Raw genomic sequence first — 17005 nt, 5'->3', positions numbered from 1 at the left:
TGGTCAGTCTTCAATCTTCCAGAAACACCGAGATAACAAAATCAAAACTTTGCTGAATTGTGCAACACAGAAAAGAAGAAATACAAATTGGGATTTGATTTTGGTTTCTGGGTTTTTGAAATTTCAAATAGAGCACTGCAAAGATTGAAAGTTTATGATGAGGGAAAGAAAATATGGATTGGGTTTTGTTTTAATTGTGATAAGGGGTGTTGGGTAGGCTACTGGGATGGCGTTGGGGATTGGAAATTAAAAGATGGCACTGCAAAGGTTTGAGCTTTCCAAGAAGAACATGAGAGACAGACAGAGAGAGAGAGAGGTGATGTGTTGACTTTTGCTTTTTCAGGGAGATGGGAAGATGGGAAGTTCTGATTATTTGGTGGGCCAAGGGAGGTAAGGCCTAATTATGGAGGAGAGGTCTGATTTAATTAGATGGAGGAGTTATTTTTTATAAAGTAGGACTATTTTTAATTAATTGTTGGACTTTAAATATATTTATTTATATATTTATATGTCATAAAAATAATTAAAAAAATAAAAACCACCTAGTCCCCGCCTAGGCCCCTAGGCGCTAGTCCTTGGATCACCGCCCGACTAGCGCCTAGCGTTTTTTAGAACCTTAATACTGGGTGTTGTGATGTGTAGCAATTGAAATTGACGAGAAGTTTATTTATCAATTCACCATTAAGCTACTCTAGAGCCTTTTGTGGCTGACAAAAATTTCAAAATGGGAAAAATATATACCCTTTAACACCTGCAACCATAATGCATCTGGTTCCAGAATAATTTGATCTCCAGCACATCTTGACTAGCATAGGTATCACGGTCGAGAATTTTTGTAAAGCACGTAGTCATCATTGGTATTCCGTAATCTTGTCCAATTATGTAAGGCAGTAGGAGTAGTTTGATTGCTGAGATTATTGATAGTAAATGTAATCATAGTCAGCATGCACTATATTTGTATATGGGACAACACTGATTTGATAATAACCCAAGCTTCCTTTTCTTCTGAAACAATCAACTATATGTATGTAAAATTGTAAACTAAGGATTAGCTAGATGAGAACAACTCCTCATTGATATGATCGATTTGGCCTTTTTCCCTTGATCATGAAGGAGAGAGGTCCATCACTTCTGGAAGTCCTTTGATCAAAACATCTATTTTACTCAATTTCGAGGATTTGCTCAATTCTCTTTGCCTATTTCTGTCTTTGTATTTTTAACTACAGTAGCTCACTTCAGCTTAAACTCTTCCATCAAGCAAAACCTCATACCAAATAGAACAGCTAATGCTTCACTAGAGTGGGCTGAAAGGCATCCCAACATATTATGCATAAATGCCCCTTTAACTCTTCCATTCTCATCTCTGACCACTCCACCCAACCCAACTTTGACAACATCAACATTTAGTTTGAGGAAAGGAGGCGTCGGTGGAATCCATTTGTCGTTAGTGCTTGGTGGGTTTGTTACATGGCTTCTATAAGCCTTTCTAAAAGAATAATGGATTATTGCTTCATTTGTTGTGATATATACTGATCATTTAATTCTAGTGGAAAAACCAAAACAAGAAAATGATCTGGGACATAATCTCAAACATGAAAGCTATTATCCATTAGGTTGATACTAGATGCACTGAAGAATGGAAATTTCTTTGATGAACTATAAGCTATTTCAATTGTTATTCTTGTTCTTATGTTTAGCTTGGTTCTTGTCTAAATTGGTTTAAGCTTCTGCACAGTTAGTAACCTAAATGATTTTCAAACATAATGCAAGCATAGAAATTAGGGCTGGGCATGGGACGGGACGGGACGAAATTCTGGTGATCCCGGTCCCGGACCCGGAAATAAAACTCGGGACGGGACGGGACGGCACTTTTTGAGAATTGATCCCGACCATCCCGAACCCGAACGGGACCGGGACGGGATCGGGCGGGACCGGGACATCCCGAAAGGAAAAAAAAAAAAATCTCTCCTGCACTTTCATCAATTTCCCTGTTTTGCATTTCTACATTTCCATTAAAGCAAGCTACAACTAAACCTAAACAAGAAGAAAAACATGATATAATAAGCAAACTGCAACTCAAAGAACTGAAAGAAGACCAAATCTACATAATTTAATAATCCATTACAGTCCACAATTTGACACTTCATTGAAAATGTGCACACAACTAAATGAATTGAACAAAGTTCAAACATCTATCACATTACTAGCTGCCCCAAGCTTTCCCTTGCCTTCTGCCTAGCCATCAGCTTCTTGAATTGTATTCTGTGAGAGATCAAATCAGAATTGTAAACCCACACTCTTGCAGATCAAATCAATAAAAAGACAAAAACATTACCCAGTAAATAAATTGTGAAACAAAAACATAACCCACACTAAAAACACACAATTCTGAAACAAAAACATAACCCAGTAAATAAATTGTTTCCAGATGCAAGTAAAAAATTCAATAAAAAGTATAATTCAAATCTACCTTTTCAAATGAAACAAAAACTTCAACCAATCAAGATAGTCTTCCTGATTGGGAGACTAGAATAAGACGTATCGAAGTATCAATATAAGCAAGAAACACATCCACAAAACAATACAGTCCAAGATTCTCTATCACAACAGCATGCAAGGGAACAAATATACAACTGTGAGTTGCATATAGTGGGCACCTTGTGAATCTAGGGAAGTTTTTAAAAAAGAAAAAGCAGAGAAAATTCTTAAAAACCAACAGTCGGTAGTTATTTCATATCGAAATTCTCATTGACATTTCACATTCCACTCTACCCACCTGCAGAACAAATCTTGTGGGTACTAAAAGTTGGACATCAAGTTACGAGTCTATCAATCCAAAATTTGAAAGTACTGCAATGTTTTCTACACATTCTCAATCCAAGAAAAGATTATCCTCCATCCCCATCCTCTTGAAACTCCAACAGATTCTATCAAGGTCAGCGTTGTGAAAATGAAAAATGAAAGCAGCTTTGGACGAAATAAACCATAAGAGAAAATATAGCTTAGAAGAAGGAACACTTGCGAACATATCTAGCAAGTGCTCAGAGATCAATTGAATTAACTGCCCAAAAAGATAAAAAGATCAAATTCTACCAGCACAAACATGAGGAACACTTCTCAACCTTAGAATCCGATCTAAGCAAGACTTCGACTGAAGGTTGATTGAATACCCAGAATAATTGATTAATTGAATACCCAGCAAAGCAGCAACTTACCAAGCGTCCAAGCAAGACTTCGACTGAAGGTTGAAGAATCCAACCCAGAAGGCCAGAATATGGAAGAGAGCAAAGGAGGAGAGGTTGGAGTGCAAAGGAGATGCTGGAGAGCAATCGAACCCAGAAATTCGATCGGTGAACTGAAATTGATGACCAGGAACTTTGGGAAATTGCAATCGATCGGTGGCTCGGTGCGTCCGCCACCACAGCTTTACTCTCAGACTCTCCGTGTCGGTGATGCTTATGAGCTGAATTGATAGAGGTGAATCGCAGATCACTCGGCCTTGTGCCTTGATGGAGGTGAATTGATCGGTGTCTCACTCGGTTAATGTTGATCGGTGTCTCACACTCTCAGTCTCTCACTGGCTTGTGAACGACAGAACGAGAGGTCGAGAGGAATGAACGAGAGGTCGAGACTCGAGAGTTATCTGCTAGGTGAAAGTGTCAAACTAAAAAACAAAGAAACAAAATGATTTTTAATACATCGGGACGGGTCGGGACGTTAAGGGATTCCAGCGACCCAAACCGAAACCAGTCCCGTTAAAACGGGACGGGACGGGACGGGCCCAAACAGTGAAAAACTAAGTTTTGAAACCGTCCCGTCCCGGCAATTTTCGGGACGGGTCCGGGTCGGGTTCGGTTTTCCGGGTTCAAGTGCCCACCCCTAATAGAAATAGATTAAGATGATAAGAAACTTGGCTTTCTAAAGGTGGTGTCTTGAAACTTGGTAACTTTTACTTCTTCTGAAATTTTAGATTCTGATGCTGTAAAAGCTTTCACCTTTGTGTAGAATCGGCAGCAAGATGGAGCTATTAGGACAAAAGTAAGCTCTTGGTTAGATGATACCCACAATTGTGCATTCGACCAACTGCGAGTTGTCAAAGTAAGTGACATTTCCGGCATGAAATTGAAAGCTGAACTAGTACTTATCAGGTTTCTGCTTTTAAATTCAGTTGTGCTTGAGAAGATGATTGCTGATGATTGGTTTGATACCTTACTTGATGCAAAAACTTCTCTATTACATAAATTTTTTGATAATTTAATATTGGGATCTCTTCTATTGTCCAAAATCATTGAGACAAGCTAGTGTATTGGTGGGTAAGAGATACCCTCATTTACAACTATTTGAACAAAAATTTACAACTATTTGAACCAAAATTACAACATTGAGAACAAAAGTTACCATATTCATTTACATTATTTAGATATAGTTAAACAAAAATTGCAACATTGACAACGAATTTGTTCAAAATCTTGTTAAAATGTCGTAAAATGTGTAATTACCATTACTAGAACTAAGATTACAACATTGAAACGAATTTGTTCAAAAACTTGTAAAATGTCGTAAGATGTGTAATTACCATTATTAGAACTAAAATTACCCAAAGTAGGACTCAAATTACAACTTTGACAACAAAATTTGTTCTCACTTTTGTAAATGTGGGTATGAGATACCCACCACTACACTAGAATTTCCCCAAAATCATGACCAGTTTTTTACTTTATGTTTTAGAAGGGTAGGTAGGATGCACAAGTGAACCTAGAAAAAAATGAAACCTTTGATGAGTTTTTGTTAAATTAGTTTATCTTCTATTTCCAGAAACAACGATGCAGACATTCAAGATTATGACATGAAAGTCAGTTGGTAATATACTGTGTTAATTAGGGTACCACTATCAGTTATCACAGAGAAGAAGAAGAGAAGAGAAGGAGAAGGAGAAGGATACGAAGAAGGAGAGGGAGAATGAGAAGGAGAAGGAGGAGGAGGAGGAGAAAAAGAAGAAGAAGAATGGTCATGGTGCACAAAAAATGGAAATAATAAGAAATAGCATTACTCAAAGTTTGATGAGTGCGCGTAATAACGTAAACATTTGAATATGTTATAATATTTTTTGTGGTTACTTGATGCGAACCAGAAATCAATTGTTATTAATGTTACTAATATATTGTCTAATATTAATCATATGGTTACCATGATTTATAAAAATTGAAACTTGACAAAAATTAATAAGGACATAATAAAGATTAAAAATAATAACTAAGCATTCGAACAACATTGTATTATCAAACAATCAAGGCAAAATAATCTATTATGTCCAATTTGGTCATTCCACAAACAAAAAGCACAAGCCAGTTTGAGTTTACTAAACACTTTGCCACTGCTTTTGCCACTGACAGTTCTTATAAAAAGCCAGTTTACCAAACACTTAGCTGCTTTTCTTTTCAGCCACTTATTCTAAAAAATAAGCAGAAGCCAGCTTTTCTGAAAAGCTCAGCCATACAAAACATAGCCTAAGAGTACCAGATTTATGCTAAATCACAAAAGGAAATTTCTGTAGAAAACTCACCCACCTTGCATGCATCTTGTTCACAGTTTTCTGACTATTAAGGTACTTCAAGGCCTGATGGTCAATGAATAATACAAATTCTCTCTGAATTAGATAGTGCTCCCATTGCTTTAACGCCCGGAACACAGCATAAAATTCCTTATCATAAGTACTCCACTTTTGACGAGCTTCACTCAATTTTTCACTAAAGAACACTACTGGCCTCTTCTCTTGTGACAACACTGCACCTACTTCCACGCCACTAGCATCACATTCAACCTCAAACACCTTGTCAAAATTGGGAAGAGCAAGAACCAGTGCAGTACAAAGTTTCTCCTTGATTAAAACAAAGCTCTTCTCTTGTTCTTCTCCCCACTGGAATTTGTCTTTCTTCAAACATTCAGTAATAGGAGCAGTAATGGTACTGAAATTTCTTACAAATCTCCTATAAAAGTAGCCAAACCATGCAAACTCCGCACCTCAAAAACTGTTTTTGGAGCTGGCCATTCTCTGATAGCTTGTACCTTGTCTTCATCAACCTAAATGCCTTCTCTCCAACCACAAAACCTAGAAATAATAGCTTGTTGGTACAGAAAGTGCACTTCTTCAAGTTAATGTACAATTAATTTTCCTATAAAGCACCCAAAACCTGCCTCAAATGTACCAAATGTTCTTCTTTGGTCCTGCTATATATCAATATATCATCAAAATACACCACAACAAAAGAACCAATAAAAGGACAAAGAACCTGGTTCATAAGCCTCATAAAGATGCTAGGTGCATTAGACAACCCGAATGGCATCACCATCCACTCATATAACCCATCATTGCTCTTAAAGGTTGTCTTCCACTCATCCCCTGGCTTGATTCGAATATGGTGGTAACCACTTCGAAGATCTATTTTTGTAAACACCTTGGAACCCTAGCCTCCAGCTCATCAAGCATGTTCATCATAATAATCCATAAGGGCAGTTTGTCTCCTCTCAGGACACACATTAGACCTATGTCCAAGCTTGTTGCATCTATAGCAGATTTCTATTGTAGGCCTCACATAAGGATTATTAGGCTTCTGATTTGGGACCCTATTTTGAGCACCACTAGAACTGCTAGAACCGCTAGTCCTTTTAAAAGGAGAATTGGAAACCCTAGGTCCACTCTCAGTATTCTGCTATATGGCTTTACCCTTGCCAGCTGAGGAGTTTACCAACTCTGTGCTCCTTTGATAGGTATATCTTTAGAAAGAAGAAGTTCGTGAAGGCTTCTCTAATAGTTCCACTTTCAATGCTAGGCTTGAAGCTTCTGTCATAGTCCACATAGTTTGCAACCCAATTATCTCCTGAATGGCTGGCTTTAGCCCACTGATATAGCGAGCCACCTTCTGACTTTCAGTTTCTCCTAGTTCATTACACTCTGAATAGCGTAAGAACTCAGCAGTGTACTCAGCCACAGTCCTAGTGCCTTAGACACAATTAATATACAACCTGTACATAATCTGCTCATAATTATCTGGCAAGAACCTCTCCATCATCAGTTGTTTCATTCTTCGCCATGTTTGAATGCCCTACTTTCTCTACTTCTTTCGAGTATTCTACAACTTATCCCACCAAACTGCAGCAGTACTCTTCAATCATTGGGCAACATGTTTAACCTGCTTGTGTTCAGGCACCTCCATAATCTCAAAGAATCTATCCACCTGAAGCTGCCAATCCAGATAATCTTCCACACCTAAGTTGCCCGAAAAGAAAGGAATTTCAGCCTTGACTTTGTAATCTGGTCAGCTTATCCTTGTTGTTCAGGTAGCACAATTTCTTCTTCATAATCAGATTCTGAATTATTAACAACAACTTCACCACGTGGAGCCCTAGCTTGCTGGCCTCCTTCCCCGCCTCTATTCCGATTGTTGTTGTTGTTGTTGTTCCTTAGTCTCAACAATCCACGAATTTCTCCAATCTGATTGTTCACGGTGTCATTCACGGTGTTGATGGCAGCGGTAAACGTTGTGGTAAGAGAAGCAGTAAGAGCATCAAGATCTGCTCTTGTAACATCACCCATTGCTACTAAGGTAACTAGAAAAGACAGGGAAGACCTGCTCTGATACCACCTGACGCAGTCGGAAGTAACCCTAGGTTTACAAGCAATAAACCTAAAACAAGAATTCTGGAGTCCACCAGAGATAAATGAGAAAACTCTCAATTTTGATTGATAATATGATAAAAGATAGATTCTGCAGCCATTTAAGGTTGCTTATATATGAGAAAAGAAACCCTAGGGCGACTAACAATGAAACCCTAAAGCCCACGGGTAAAAACAAAACAAACTAGGAAACCGAAAATTCGAAAAAATAGTAATTTACAGTTTTGAGGCCCTAAATGACCCCGAAAGCCCGAAAAAGCCCACACATCATGGTGTAGCGACGCGTTTTGTTCCTGGCAAAAGGAATTGGGCCATTCCATGTCCTTGAACTAAACCTGATGGCCTAGCCATATCGTAGTCGCAAAGGAATATGTAGGCAACATCTCCAAGAATAATTGCCTATGGTGGAGAATGGTGTACGTACTCGCACTATCCACAAGACATTGCAATTCTCCAGAATCAATTCCTAAAAGAAAAGGCTCGTAATTAAAAAGGAGTCTTAATGAAAAGAACTCAACTTTTATTAATAAACCAAACAAAATTACATCATTGTCTTTTGAGCCAAAGAAAATCTAATCCAATAAACTAGCTAATGCAAAACAATGGCATTTGTCTAACTTCTTTCGGTAACTCCAAAGAAAATGTGACCAGGTGAGTAGAGAAATGTCGGTGGACTAAGGTTCGTTTAAGTACCACTAATCTCAAAATCTTCCTAGATATCACACTTACTTTGGATGAGCATACTTTGAAGAAAGGCTAAACGATTGGTATTCACTACAAAAAATAAGTTGGCAATTGTCTACATCTCTTGGAAAATAAAAAGACTTAATCAAAATCGCCAGTCTCTTGGCCCATGAAGTCTTCCACCCTAAGAGCGAGATCGTCATCTTGATCTTCTTGCTCCATGTAATGTGCTTCCCTTGCTTCACGATACGCCTTGTATGCATCTGCAACATTTGGGGATACTCTACATGGTTTGGCCCAATGTCCGGACGCTCCATATCGAAGACAAGCATCATTATGGTTAGGCTCCCTTAATCAAGACGCTTTAGGGGCGCGTTGAGGACGGCTTCTTTCCTTAGTGGCGTCACCACCATAGCCGGAGGCTTGGTTTCTCTCTCTTCACATGTTGACCTCCACTGTTCCGTGTACGCTTATCTTGGTGGTTTCCTTCCTCTTTGGGGCGAGATATGGACCTGAACGTCCAGAATTATCTCTACTCTTAGGATTTCGCTCTTTATGTCCTCCCTTGGGGGCGCGACTATAATTAGACTCCGGAATAGACTTGGTTCCCACAGGTCTAGAGTTATAGTTCTTCACAAGGATATTGTCGTGCTTCTCAGCTACGTTCATGGCGCCAATAAGCTCATGAAACCTTGTGATGCTTCCTACATTTACATCAATCCGATAATTCTTTGCAATCATCAGTGCAGAGACGGGGAAGGTAGAGAAAGTCTTCTCGATTAACATCGTATCAATGATGGTCTAGACACAAAACTCCATTAAAGACTTGATACGAAGGGCTTCCGAATTGTAGTTAAGTACGAACTTGAAGTCACAGAAGCGGAGGCTATGCCATCTCACTTCTAATTCTGGAAGCAAGGAGTCATAAATGTTGCCAAAACGCTGCTCGAGTTCTACCCATAGTTTTCTAAGGTCTTCCTTATTGAGGTACTCATTCTGGAGCGGGTCATTCATGTGCCTTGTCATAAGAATTATGGCTTTAACTTCATTGGCCTCTCTCGTAGCTCTATTCGCTTCATAAGCGATTGTATCTAGGATTCCATCAGCCTTAAGATATTGGCGCACATCACGGACCCACATGTGCTATCTTGCGCCTGTTGTCTCTAATGGAACGAAGTTCAACTTGTTCATGTTACTCATCCTGAAAAACAACAAAAGATTAGGGTTAGTTTCGGAGCGAAAAAGGCTACCACGAAAACAATAAAAATTTCTGAGAGTAGTCGCTTCCAAGAAATTAGAGATTTCTTAGCGTAGTCACTTCCAAGAAATCCAATTCCAAGAGGTATTGGATTAGATCGAAACAATGATGTGTTTGTGGTCGATCATAACTTCTCAACAAACTCTTAGTTTGGAGGACTCTACGAACCCCCACAGTTCGGCTTTTTTGGTCTCCTCTATGAAGAAGAGGGGGGGGGGTAGAAGAAGGGAGGTTGCAAATCCCAGATAAAAAGAATAAAAACTTCAAAAACGGGAACTTTTAATAAAAATTACCTCGAAATAGGTTGCCGGAAAAAGTCATCGAAGGTGGCCTTGGTGCATCAGTGGCTAGTGCGCTGCGTCAATGGGCCAGGTGGAGTGCCTCTTCTTTTCTTTTTTTTAAAATGTTTTTTGCTGTGGGCCGCACCAACCTTGGGCCTGTTCTTCTCCTCTCTGGATCGAGCTTTCTTCTTCTTTAGGCTGGGTTGCATCGCCTTTTTTTTTTTTTTTTTTCTCTGGGCTCGTCTGGGTCTGGGCTGACTGGAACAGAAGGATTAAGGCAGACGATGGTTCAAAGGGTGTAGCTGTTCTTGTGGCCGGTTCAGGGAAAAAAAATTTCGGTTCCCGGAATCTGGAATCAAGGCGCTGATGGTGACGAAATATGGTGGTCGGAGGCGGACTGGAAGAATGTGAACCGGGCAGGGATCCTTTTGTTACTTCTGGAGGCCAGTTCGGTATTTTTCCGCCCGGTTCTGCAAGTGGCGCCACCGGTTCTGGACTCTTGGGATTGAGGGCTTCAATATATGCGGCGGTGGTTGCTAGGGTTTGAAGGCTAATATTTTAAGGTTTCAGGGTTAGGGCTTTGGATAACGTGTTTTAGGGAATCGATATTTGAGAGAGAAATTGATGTGCATTCATTGATAATATGGGCCTCTTTATATAGAGAATTACAAGGCATAGAATCAGAATTGTATAAGGAAATGTAATCATACATTGATTAGATATCTCTAAGATTTTCCGAGATTATCTCTAATTCTAACTCTATTTCAACTAGAGTAAGTAACATCGAGTTTGGACCAGACATAAAATCTAGATTTAATTAAACACCTCAATTTATTTCATTTTTATTTCGTATTTATCGTTCGGAAATTTACATAATCAATGTTGGATCCACTTACATTTCTCCCAAAGCAAAAAAAAAATCCTTTTATTACTTTTTTGAGCAATAACTAGACTGAAGACTGAACCGAGCAGATTTCGTTGTTGTGATACCGACATACCCATTTGAGTCCAGCTTTCTGTCTCAGACCAACCTTCATGTCATAAATGCTTGACTCTATCGTGTCTAACTTTAACCTGAACAAAATATTAACGTCACAAACACGAACGGTAAAAAGTGAAACTCAGCGGGGGACCCCTTTTTCCTTTCAGTCATCCTACGCCGCCCACCAAATTAGTAAAAAAAAAAAAAACAAACCAGTCAGCCAATAAAACACCGCCACGTCATCACCTGTTCCCTTTTCAAACTTGGAGAAAATTAAAAATAGAGGCCATAGGAGCCCCAATATCAATCCCACCTCTTCTCTTTTTCTCTCTCTCTGTCTCTCGCTTTGAGCGACCATCCTTGACAGAGCTCTTGAGCGACGAGGCTTCTGGGGCTCGCTTGCTCTCGACTCTCTTTCTCTGTTTTCTCTGGTGTCTTTTTCCGTCGCCAAGATGAGACGCTCCGGTTTGTAATTCCGATTTTTTTTTTTGTTTAATTTCGCTTTCAATTCTTTTTTATTTTATTTTATAATTCTTTATTTTCGTTTACCAGTAGTTTTGATTTATGCGATTCGAGGTTTTTTTGTTTTTGTTTTTGTTTTTGGTGTTGATAATTGAATTGATGAGCGTAGGAGTGTAGATCAGGGTGAATTGGAGGTTCATGCAAAGCATGGAATTGGTTTTTAGTTTCGTGGATAGTGAAATTTATAGGAATCTAAATCAAGAAAGGAAAGGAAAGATCGGAAGAATGGGGGTGGATGAATTACTCGATTCCACAATCTAGTGAGCTGGTTGACCAGAAATCTGTGATTGCATAATTTACGGCCGTTTAGGAATGTTTCCTGTTTTGTGTTTTCTGAGTTAAAAATGGGAAGACGAGGATATAAAGAGAGGAGCGACATAGAAGAAAGAATATCGATAACATTAGAGTTACATATGATGTACTATACTGTTTAGAATTCATTTTGGATGCCTAGCTAGGATGATTTACTGACACCACTTTATCTCTTTTTTTTGTGAAATTTCCATTCTCAATTGAAGCCTTTCTCTTGATTTGATTTTATATGACTTTGGAAGCTCCTGAGTTGTATCTTTCCACCTGTTTGGCTCTCTAACAATTTTTTGTTCCACACCAATCTTCTTACTATCAAGGCTGGAAGGCAGGAATAAACATCTTCTACTGTATTGTCAACTAAGAAACATTCACATGGTCCTTCAACTTGTTTTTAAAATCTCACCCAGAACATCAACTGCCCTGGGAGAACTGGGACTCTGATTGGTTCTAACACGCAGAGTACATGACCTAGAATTTACCGGATGGTATCATACCCAGTGGATTTGAATGAACAGAAATTATTCCTTAATGGAGGGCTCTATCCTGGATCTGAAATCAAGAGCCACTTGAAAATTTTCATCAAGTATCCTTCAACCATGAATTGACAAAGTCTTTAAAGATAATTAACCTGGTTATTGCTGTATCATTCTAATTAAATCTCCATTTCCTGCTGATGAACTCCAGAATCACCTCTGTTGATGGCCTTCCATAGAGTTAGAACCTTGTCAATTGAGAAGGCATTCTAGGATTAGATTTCTTCAGCTACATGGGTGGTGCGGGTCTCTCAAACAAACGTTTATGGGCACAGAGGCCTTTGCCAGTGTTTGCATTTTTCCGCTTGGTACAGGACTCTTCCTTTAGCACTTGTGGATGAGAACCACTAGGGTCCTTGGAGTCTCAATCACTGTGATCTCCCTAGTGATTATTATATGCTTTAGGAAGCACATTACTTAATGAAATCTTGCTTTATGTTGAAAATATTTCTAGTTTAGTCGAGATATTAGTAGTTGTAGAAGTATGTTTCTAATTTTTTCAGAAATTCACCTATGCTTTGGATATTATCTGCTGAATTCTTGTTGAGTTTGCCTTCCATATATTCTTTAAATATAACTAATCCAATCTTAAACTGTTCAGCCATTAAAGCAGCTTCTAAAGAGTTGGAACGGATTGATAATGTGTTCTATACCTATGCAAATACAACTTCTGGTTTGATTGAGTAAGTCTACTCCATCAGAATACTTGTTTGGATTTATGAATTTGGTCTCTGCTTTTGTTGGAACAGGTCGTGGAAAGTTGTACTTTTGGTCAATGAAAGGTTTAGAGCATAGTGACAGAATAAATTTAGCAACTTCTTTATGAAGTCAAGATCTTGTTGCATCTATGAATCTCAAGGAACTTCAGAATTTTGAACACTATAATTAAGGATATTTTGATCTTGAACAGTTGTCATGTCATAACTGTAGGACTTCTTCAGGAAGCAAAGCAAAAGTTGCATGGAAATCACCATTCTTTTAAACTAACTCAGCAAGTCAGCATCATAGTAATCCTATTCACCATAAAGGGTTTCCATGCTATTGTCCATAAAAACCTTATGCCCTATAGTAACCATGTTTATTATTTGTCCCTGAAACTTGAGGGAATCATAATTTATCTTGAAGACATACAGAATATAATGCTCCTACAAACTATAAATATTCTGGAAAAGAAACATCATTTCATAATTTTAAGTTACAATTGAATAATTGCATGTTATAGACATGTGATACATTAATCCCACGATATAATCATTCTTGTTTCAACTCCACCTTATAATATTTTCAAATGTGAGAAGCTATAATTTCATTAATATATATGTGCCTTGCTCTTACAAATTATTATTAATTTTCATTTGCTTTTCTGAACAGCCCAGAGGGAATTGAACGTCTTTGTTCAGATATGGAAGTTGACCCTACAGATGTAAGGGTCTTGATGCTTGCCTGGTAAGTTCTATCTATAGTCATTTGTGACATCACTTCATAAATTTGGATTCATTCTAATGTGTTAAAACTGATGGACCAGGAAAATGAAGGCTGAAAAACAGGGATTCTTTACCCTGGTAAGCAAAACCTTTTCTAGTATGTTGATCGAAATTGATAGGCTAGTATCTTTTTCTTGTGCTGTACTGTTGCTTTTGCCTCAATTTTGTTGTATTCTTATTACTTGAACAGTTGTCTTTGTTTTCTCTTATATATATATATATATATATATATATATATATATATATATATATATATATATTTGAGGCCCCTTCTAGAGAGGACCTCCATACTTTTAAATTTGAGGATTTTTACTATTTCACTAGTATAAGACCTAATTCAACGTTTTCAACCGTTGATCTTTTGGATTCCTATGCAAAAATTGTGTATACAAAAAATCAACCTAATCCATAATTATTTGGTCATTAAAATTGTGTAAACAAATGTAGTCCGTTAGATAAAATTATAACTATCATGGAGCAATCAAATGTTTAAACATTTTTTGATTTGACTAATTTTTTGTAGGATTCATACTGTGTATATACAACTATGAACTATTGAATGAATGGTTTAAGATTATTAAACTAAATGCTAAAAATATAAACATCCTCAAGTATATGAGTCACTTGTGGCCTGTCGCAAAAGTAAATCCTATCTTTTACTATATGAAATGATGAAAATTAAAGAATCTGATATTTTCTAGATATGGGTGTATGCAAGGCCATGTGTAGTCACATTTGAACAACCATTTTTCCCATCATTAAGAAATGCTAATCTTATAACAAGATATCTGCTTGAAGTATGTTATTGTTAGCACTTCTAGCCATATCTAGCTTACATTTTTAAAGAATCATTGTATTTGGCGTATTCATATCCTACTGTATATTTGTCTCTTATGGATGATACTTTAATAGTTAATAGTCTTTTATTCCCATGTGTTGTAATTGATAGATGAATATCATGTTTGACAGGAAGAGTGGCGAGTTGCACTTAAAGCATTAAGGGCGGATAGTTTAAGTAAATTAAAGAAGGCACTTCCAGAGCTAGAGAAAGAGGTATAATATTTCAATTTAGCTTCTTTCTAGAACATTGTGATAATTTAATAGATTCCCACATATAAGATGGAGGTCACAGAAGATCTGATTTTTTTTTTCTTCCTTTAATTGTATCATTTAAAGGTCAGGAGGCCATCAAACTTTGTGGATTTCTATTCCTATGCATTCAGATATTGCTTAACAGGTAATCGTTATCTTGGCATGTTGTTTCATCTTCAAACATAGCTGTGTCCTTTGTTTTTACCATTCATATATGCATGCTAATTTCAACCTTGTGTGATTTGTTTTTGTTAGAGGAGAAACAGAAGAGCATAGATATAGAGAGCATATGCCAATTGTTACATATTGTTTTAGGATCTCAATACCAAGCGCAGGTTGACTCATTTGTAGAGTACTTAAAGGTAAGTGACTGCATTTGTGTCATTCTGCAGTCATTTATGTACGTGGACCTTTTGATGGCTAGTCATAGACAGCACCTTTTCCAGAAAAAAAAAATATATATATATGGGAAGTAAATTTGAAAGTGTTTGTTTGCTAAACGCAGACTCAGAATGATTACAAAGTCATAAACATGGATCAATGGATGGGGTTTTACCGATTTTGTGATGAGGTAATCTCAAACTTTGGCTGCTGATTTCAAAATTGCTGCTTTTGCTTCTTCTGTTCATTTTTCCAGCTTATCTTTCCTGTTGACTACTAGTGTACCACATATAATACAGCTATAAACTTTAATTATAATGTTATTAATGTATAAAATGTTCTATAATGCATGCTGATGCTATCTTGGCTTTAACACATGAAAATTTTGCTTTAACACATGAAAATTTTGCACTAATCATGTATGTTCAAACTGCAAGACTGATTTTCTATAACTATTCTGTAGTTACAGTTAGTACCTTAATGCATTTGAAACCGCTCAAAATGTACTAAGCTGAGCCAATTTGAACTATCCCTTGCTCCAAAAAAACGAAGCATGCCTGTAGTTTATTGTTTTGCATATTGCTGGTGGCCATGGCCTTAACGCTTACCCTTTACACAATCTTTTGCACAGATAAGTTATCCAGACCTTAGCAACTACGATCCTGAACTTGCATGGCCTTTGATCCTTGACAATTTTGTTGAATGGGTGCGAGAAAAGCAGAGCTAGAGCTGATGATTCTTGGTCAACTTCAGTCTCTGCTAAAAACAACAATTCCTCCTGAAGTACTCTTCGTTCCCACTTTTCCCAGTTCGGCCCAATATTCTGTGGCTGCGTTGACGTACTTACCTATATTTCTAGAGTGAATTGGCCTTTTTGCAGGACATTGGATGGCCCCAGGGATTTTATTTTGGTTCTCTTTTTCTCTTCCAAATATGAATAGCTTCCTCAAAGTGCTTGGCTTTGGAAATTGTATGTTTGTGATATGATTGTTCTTGGGAAAGCCTTGTTAAATGTCACAGCGGCTTCCATAATTAATTCTGTTGAATATTCAATTAATTGCTCAAAGTTTCTTGAGCGAATGGTGTTAAGGCCGCTGAACTACGCTATCTTAGTGTGAAGCGATTGTATCATGAATGTGTTTGATAGAATAAAAGACACTTTCGAATTTCCTGCCAATAAGTTTCGTCTGAATCTATAATCATGTGTTGGAATGTGTTTGATAGAATAAAAGACACTTATGAATTTCCTGCCAATAAGTTTCGTCTGAATCTATAATCATGTGTTGGTATGGGTGCACTTCCCTGTTACCATCTTATAAAACAATCCTGAAATTGTGCTCAGTTTAATACATATTTCACCGTATGATAGCAAATTTTATCATCTACCAGTCTCAGAAACTTCAGGAGTAAAAGTTGCAGTTTTTGTGCTTTTATCATTCTGTTTTACCCAACGTAGGACTGGATGTGCGAGAATCATTGCTTGAATAGTTTTTTTAGGGTGCTTCTAAATGTACCCAGCAAATTTCTTAGTATACCCAGTAAATTTATTTATTTAAAAATATATCTAATTAAATCACATCATTTTCCAAATTGCCCTTATCTTGTACCCAGCAAACTTTTGTATTGCCAAAATTACCTTTTGTTTCACTCATTTGAAATCCAAAAAATCAGTATCCTCATCTGCCACACAATCCAATCATCTCCTTGTCTTACGCGCCTTGTTGCAATTTCATTGTAACTATTGAATCTTAAAGAAATTATACATGTCCAGTTCTGGCTAAAACTTTTTTTGAATTAGCAT

General features: G+C 37.5%; 1 protein-coding gene and 1 long non-coding RNA gene across 4 annotated transcripts; one reads left to right on the top strand and one right to left on the bottom strand.

Moving 5' to 3' along the window:
* Positions 1-2085: 2085 nt before the first annotated feature.
* Positions 2086-3651, bottom strand: LOC121051817. Its single transcript, XR_005807084.1, has 2 exons — positions 3216-3651; positions 2086-2262 (listed from the first exon to the last, which is right to left on the bottom strand). It is a non-coding gene; the product is annotated as an uncharacterized LOC121051817 (long non-coding RNA).
* Positions 3652-11172: 7521 nt separating this feature from the next.
* Positions 11173-16400, top strand: LOC112187604 (DCN1-like protein 4). Of its 3 annotated transcripts, none has more exons than XR_002931136.2 (10): positions 11173-11345; positions 12849-12930; positions 13619-13693; positions 13773-13809; positions 14701-14784; positions 14908-14968; positions 15079-15185; positions 15329-15394; positions 15836-15987; positions 16085-16400. XR_002931136.2 is itself a non-coding variant. In XM_024326473.2 (9 exons), the coding sequence occupies exons 1-9, from the start codon at positions 11333-11335 to the stop codon at positions 15929-15931; spliced, it is 621 nt and encodes a 206-aa protein (XP_024182241.1). In that variant the 5' UTR covers positions 11174-11332; the 3' UTR covers positions 15932-16384. The 3 variants fall into 3 exon arrangements, 1 of the variants encoding a protein (XP_024182241.1); XR_002931135.2 differs by having other exon boundaries at positions 11174-11345; positions 16066-16384; XM_024326473.2 differs by having other exon boundaries at positions 11174-11345; positions 15836-16384.
* The last annotated feature ends 605 nt before the right edge of the window (positions 16401-17005 follow it).

Source organism: Rosa chinensis, chromosome 2 (genome assembly GCF_002994745.2).
Source record: "Rosa chinensis cultivar Old Blush chromosome 2, RchiOBHm-V2, whole genome shotgun sequence".
Lineage (NCBI taxonomy): Eukaryota > Viridiplantae > Streptophyta > Magnoliopsida > Rosales > Rosaceae > Rosa > Rosa chinensis.
Note: the sequence above shows the minus strand (reverse complement) of the source record. Positions and strands in the feature narration are given on the sequence as shown.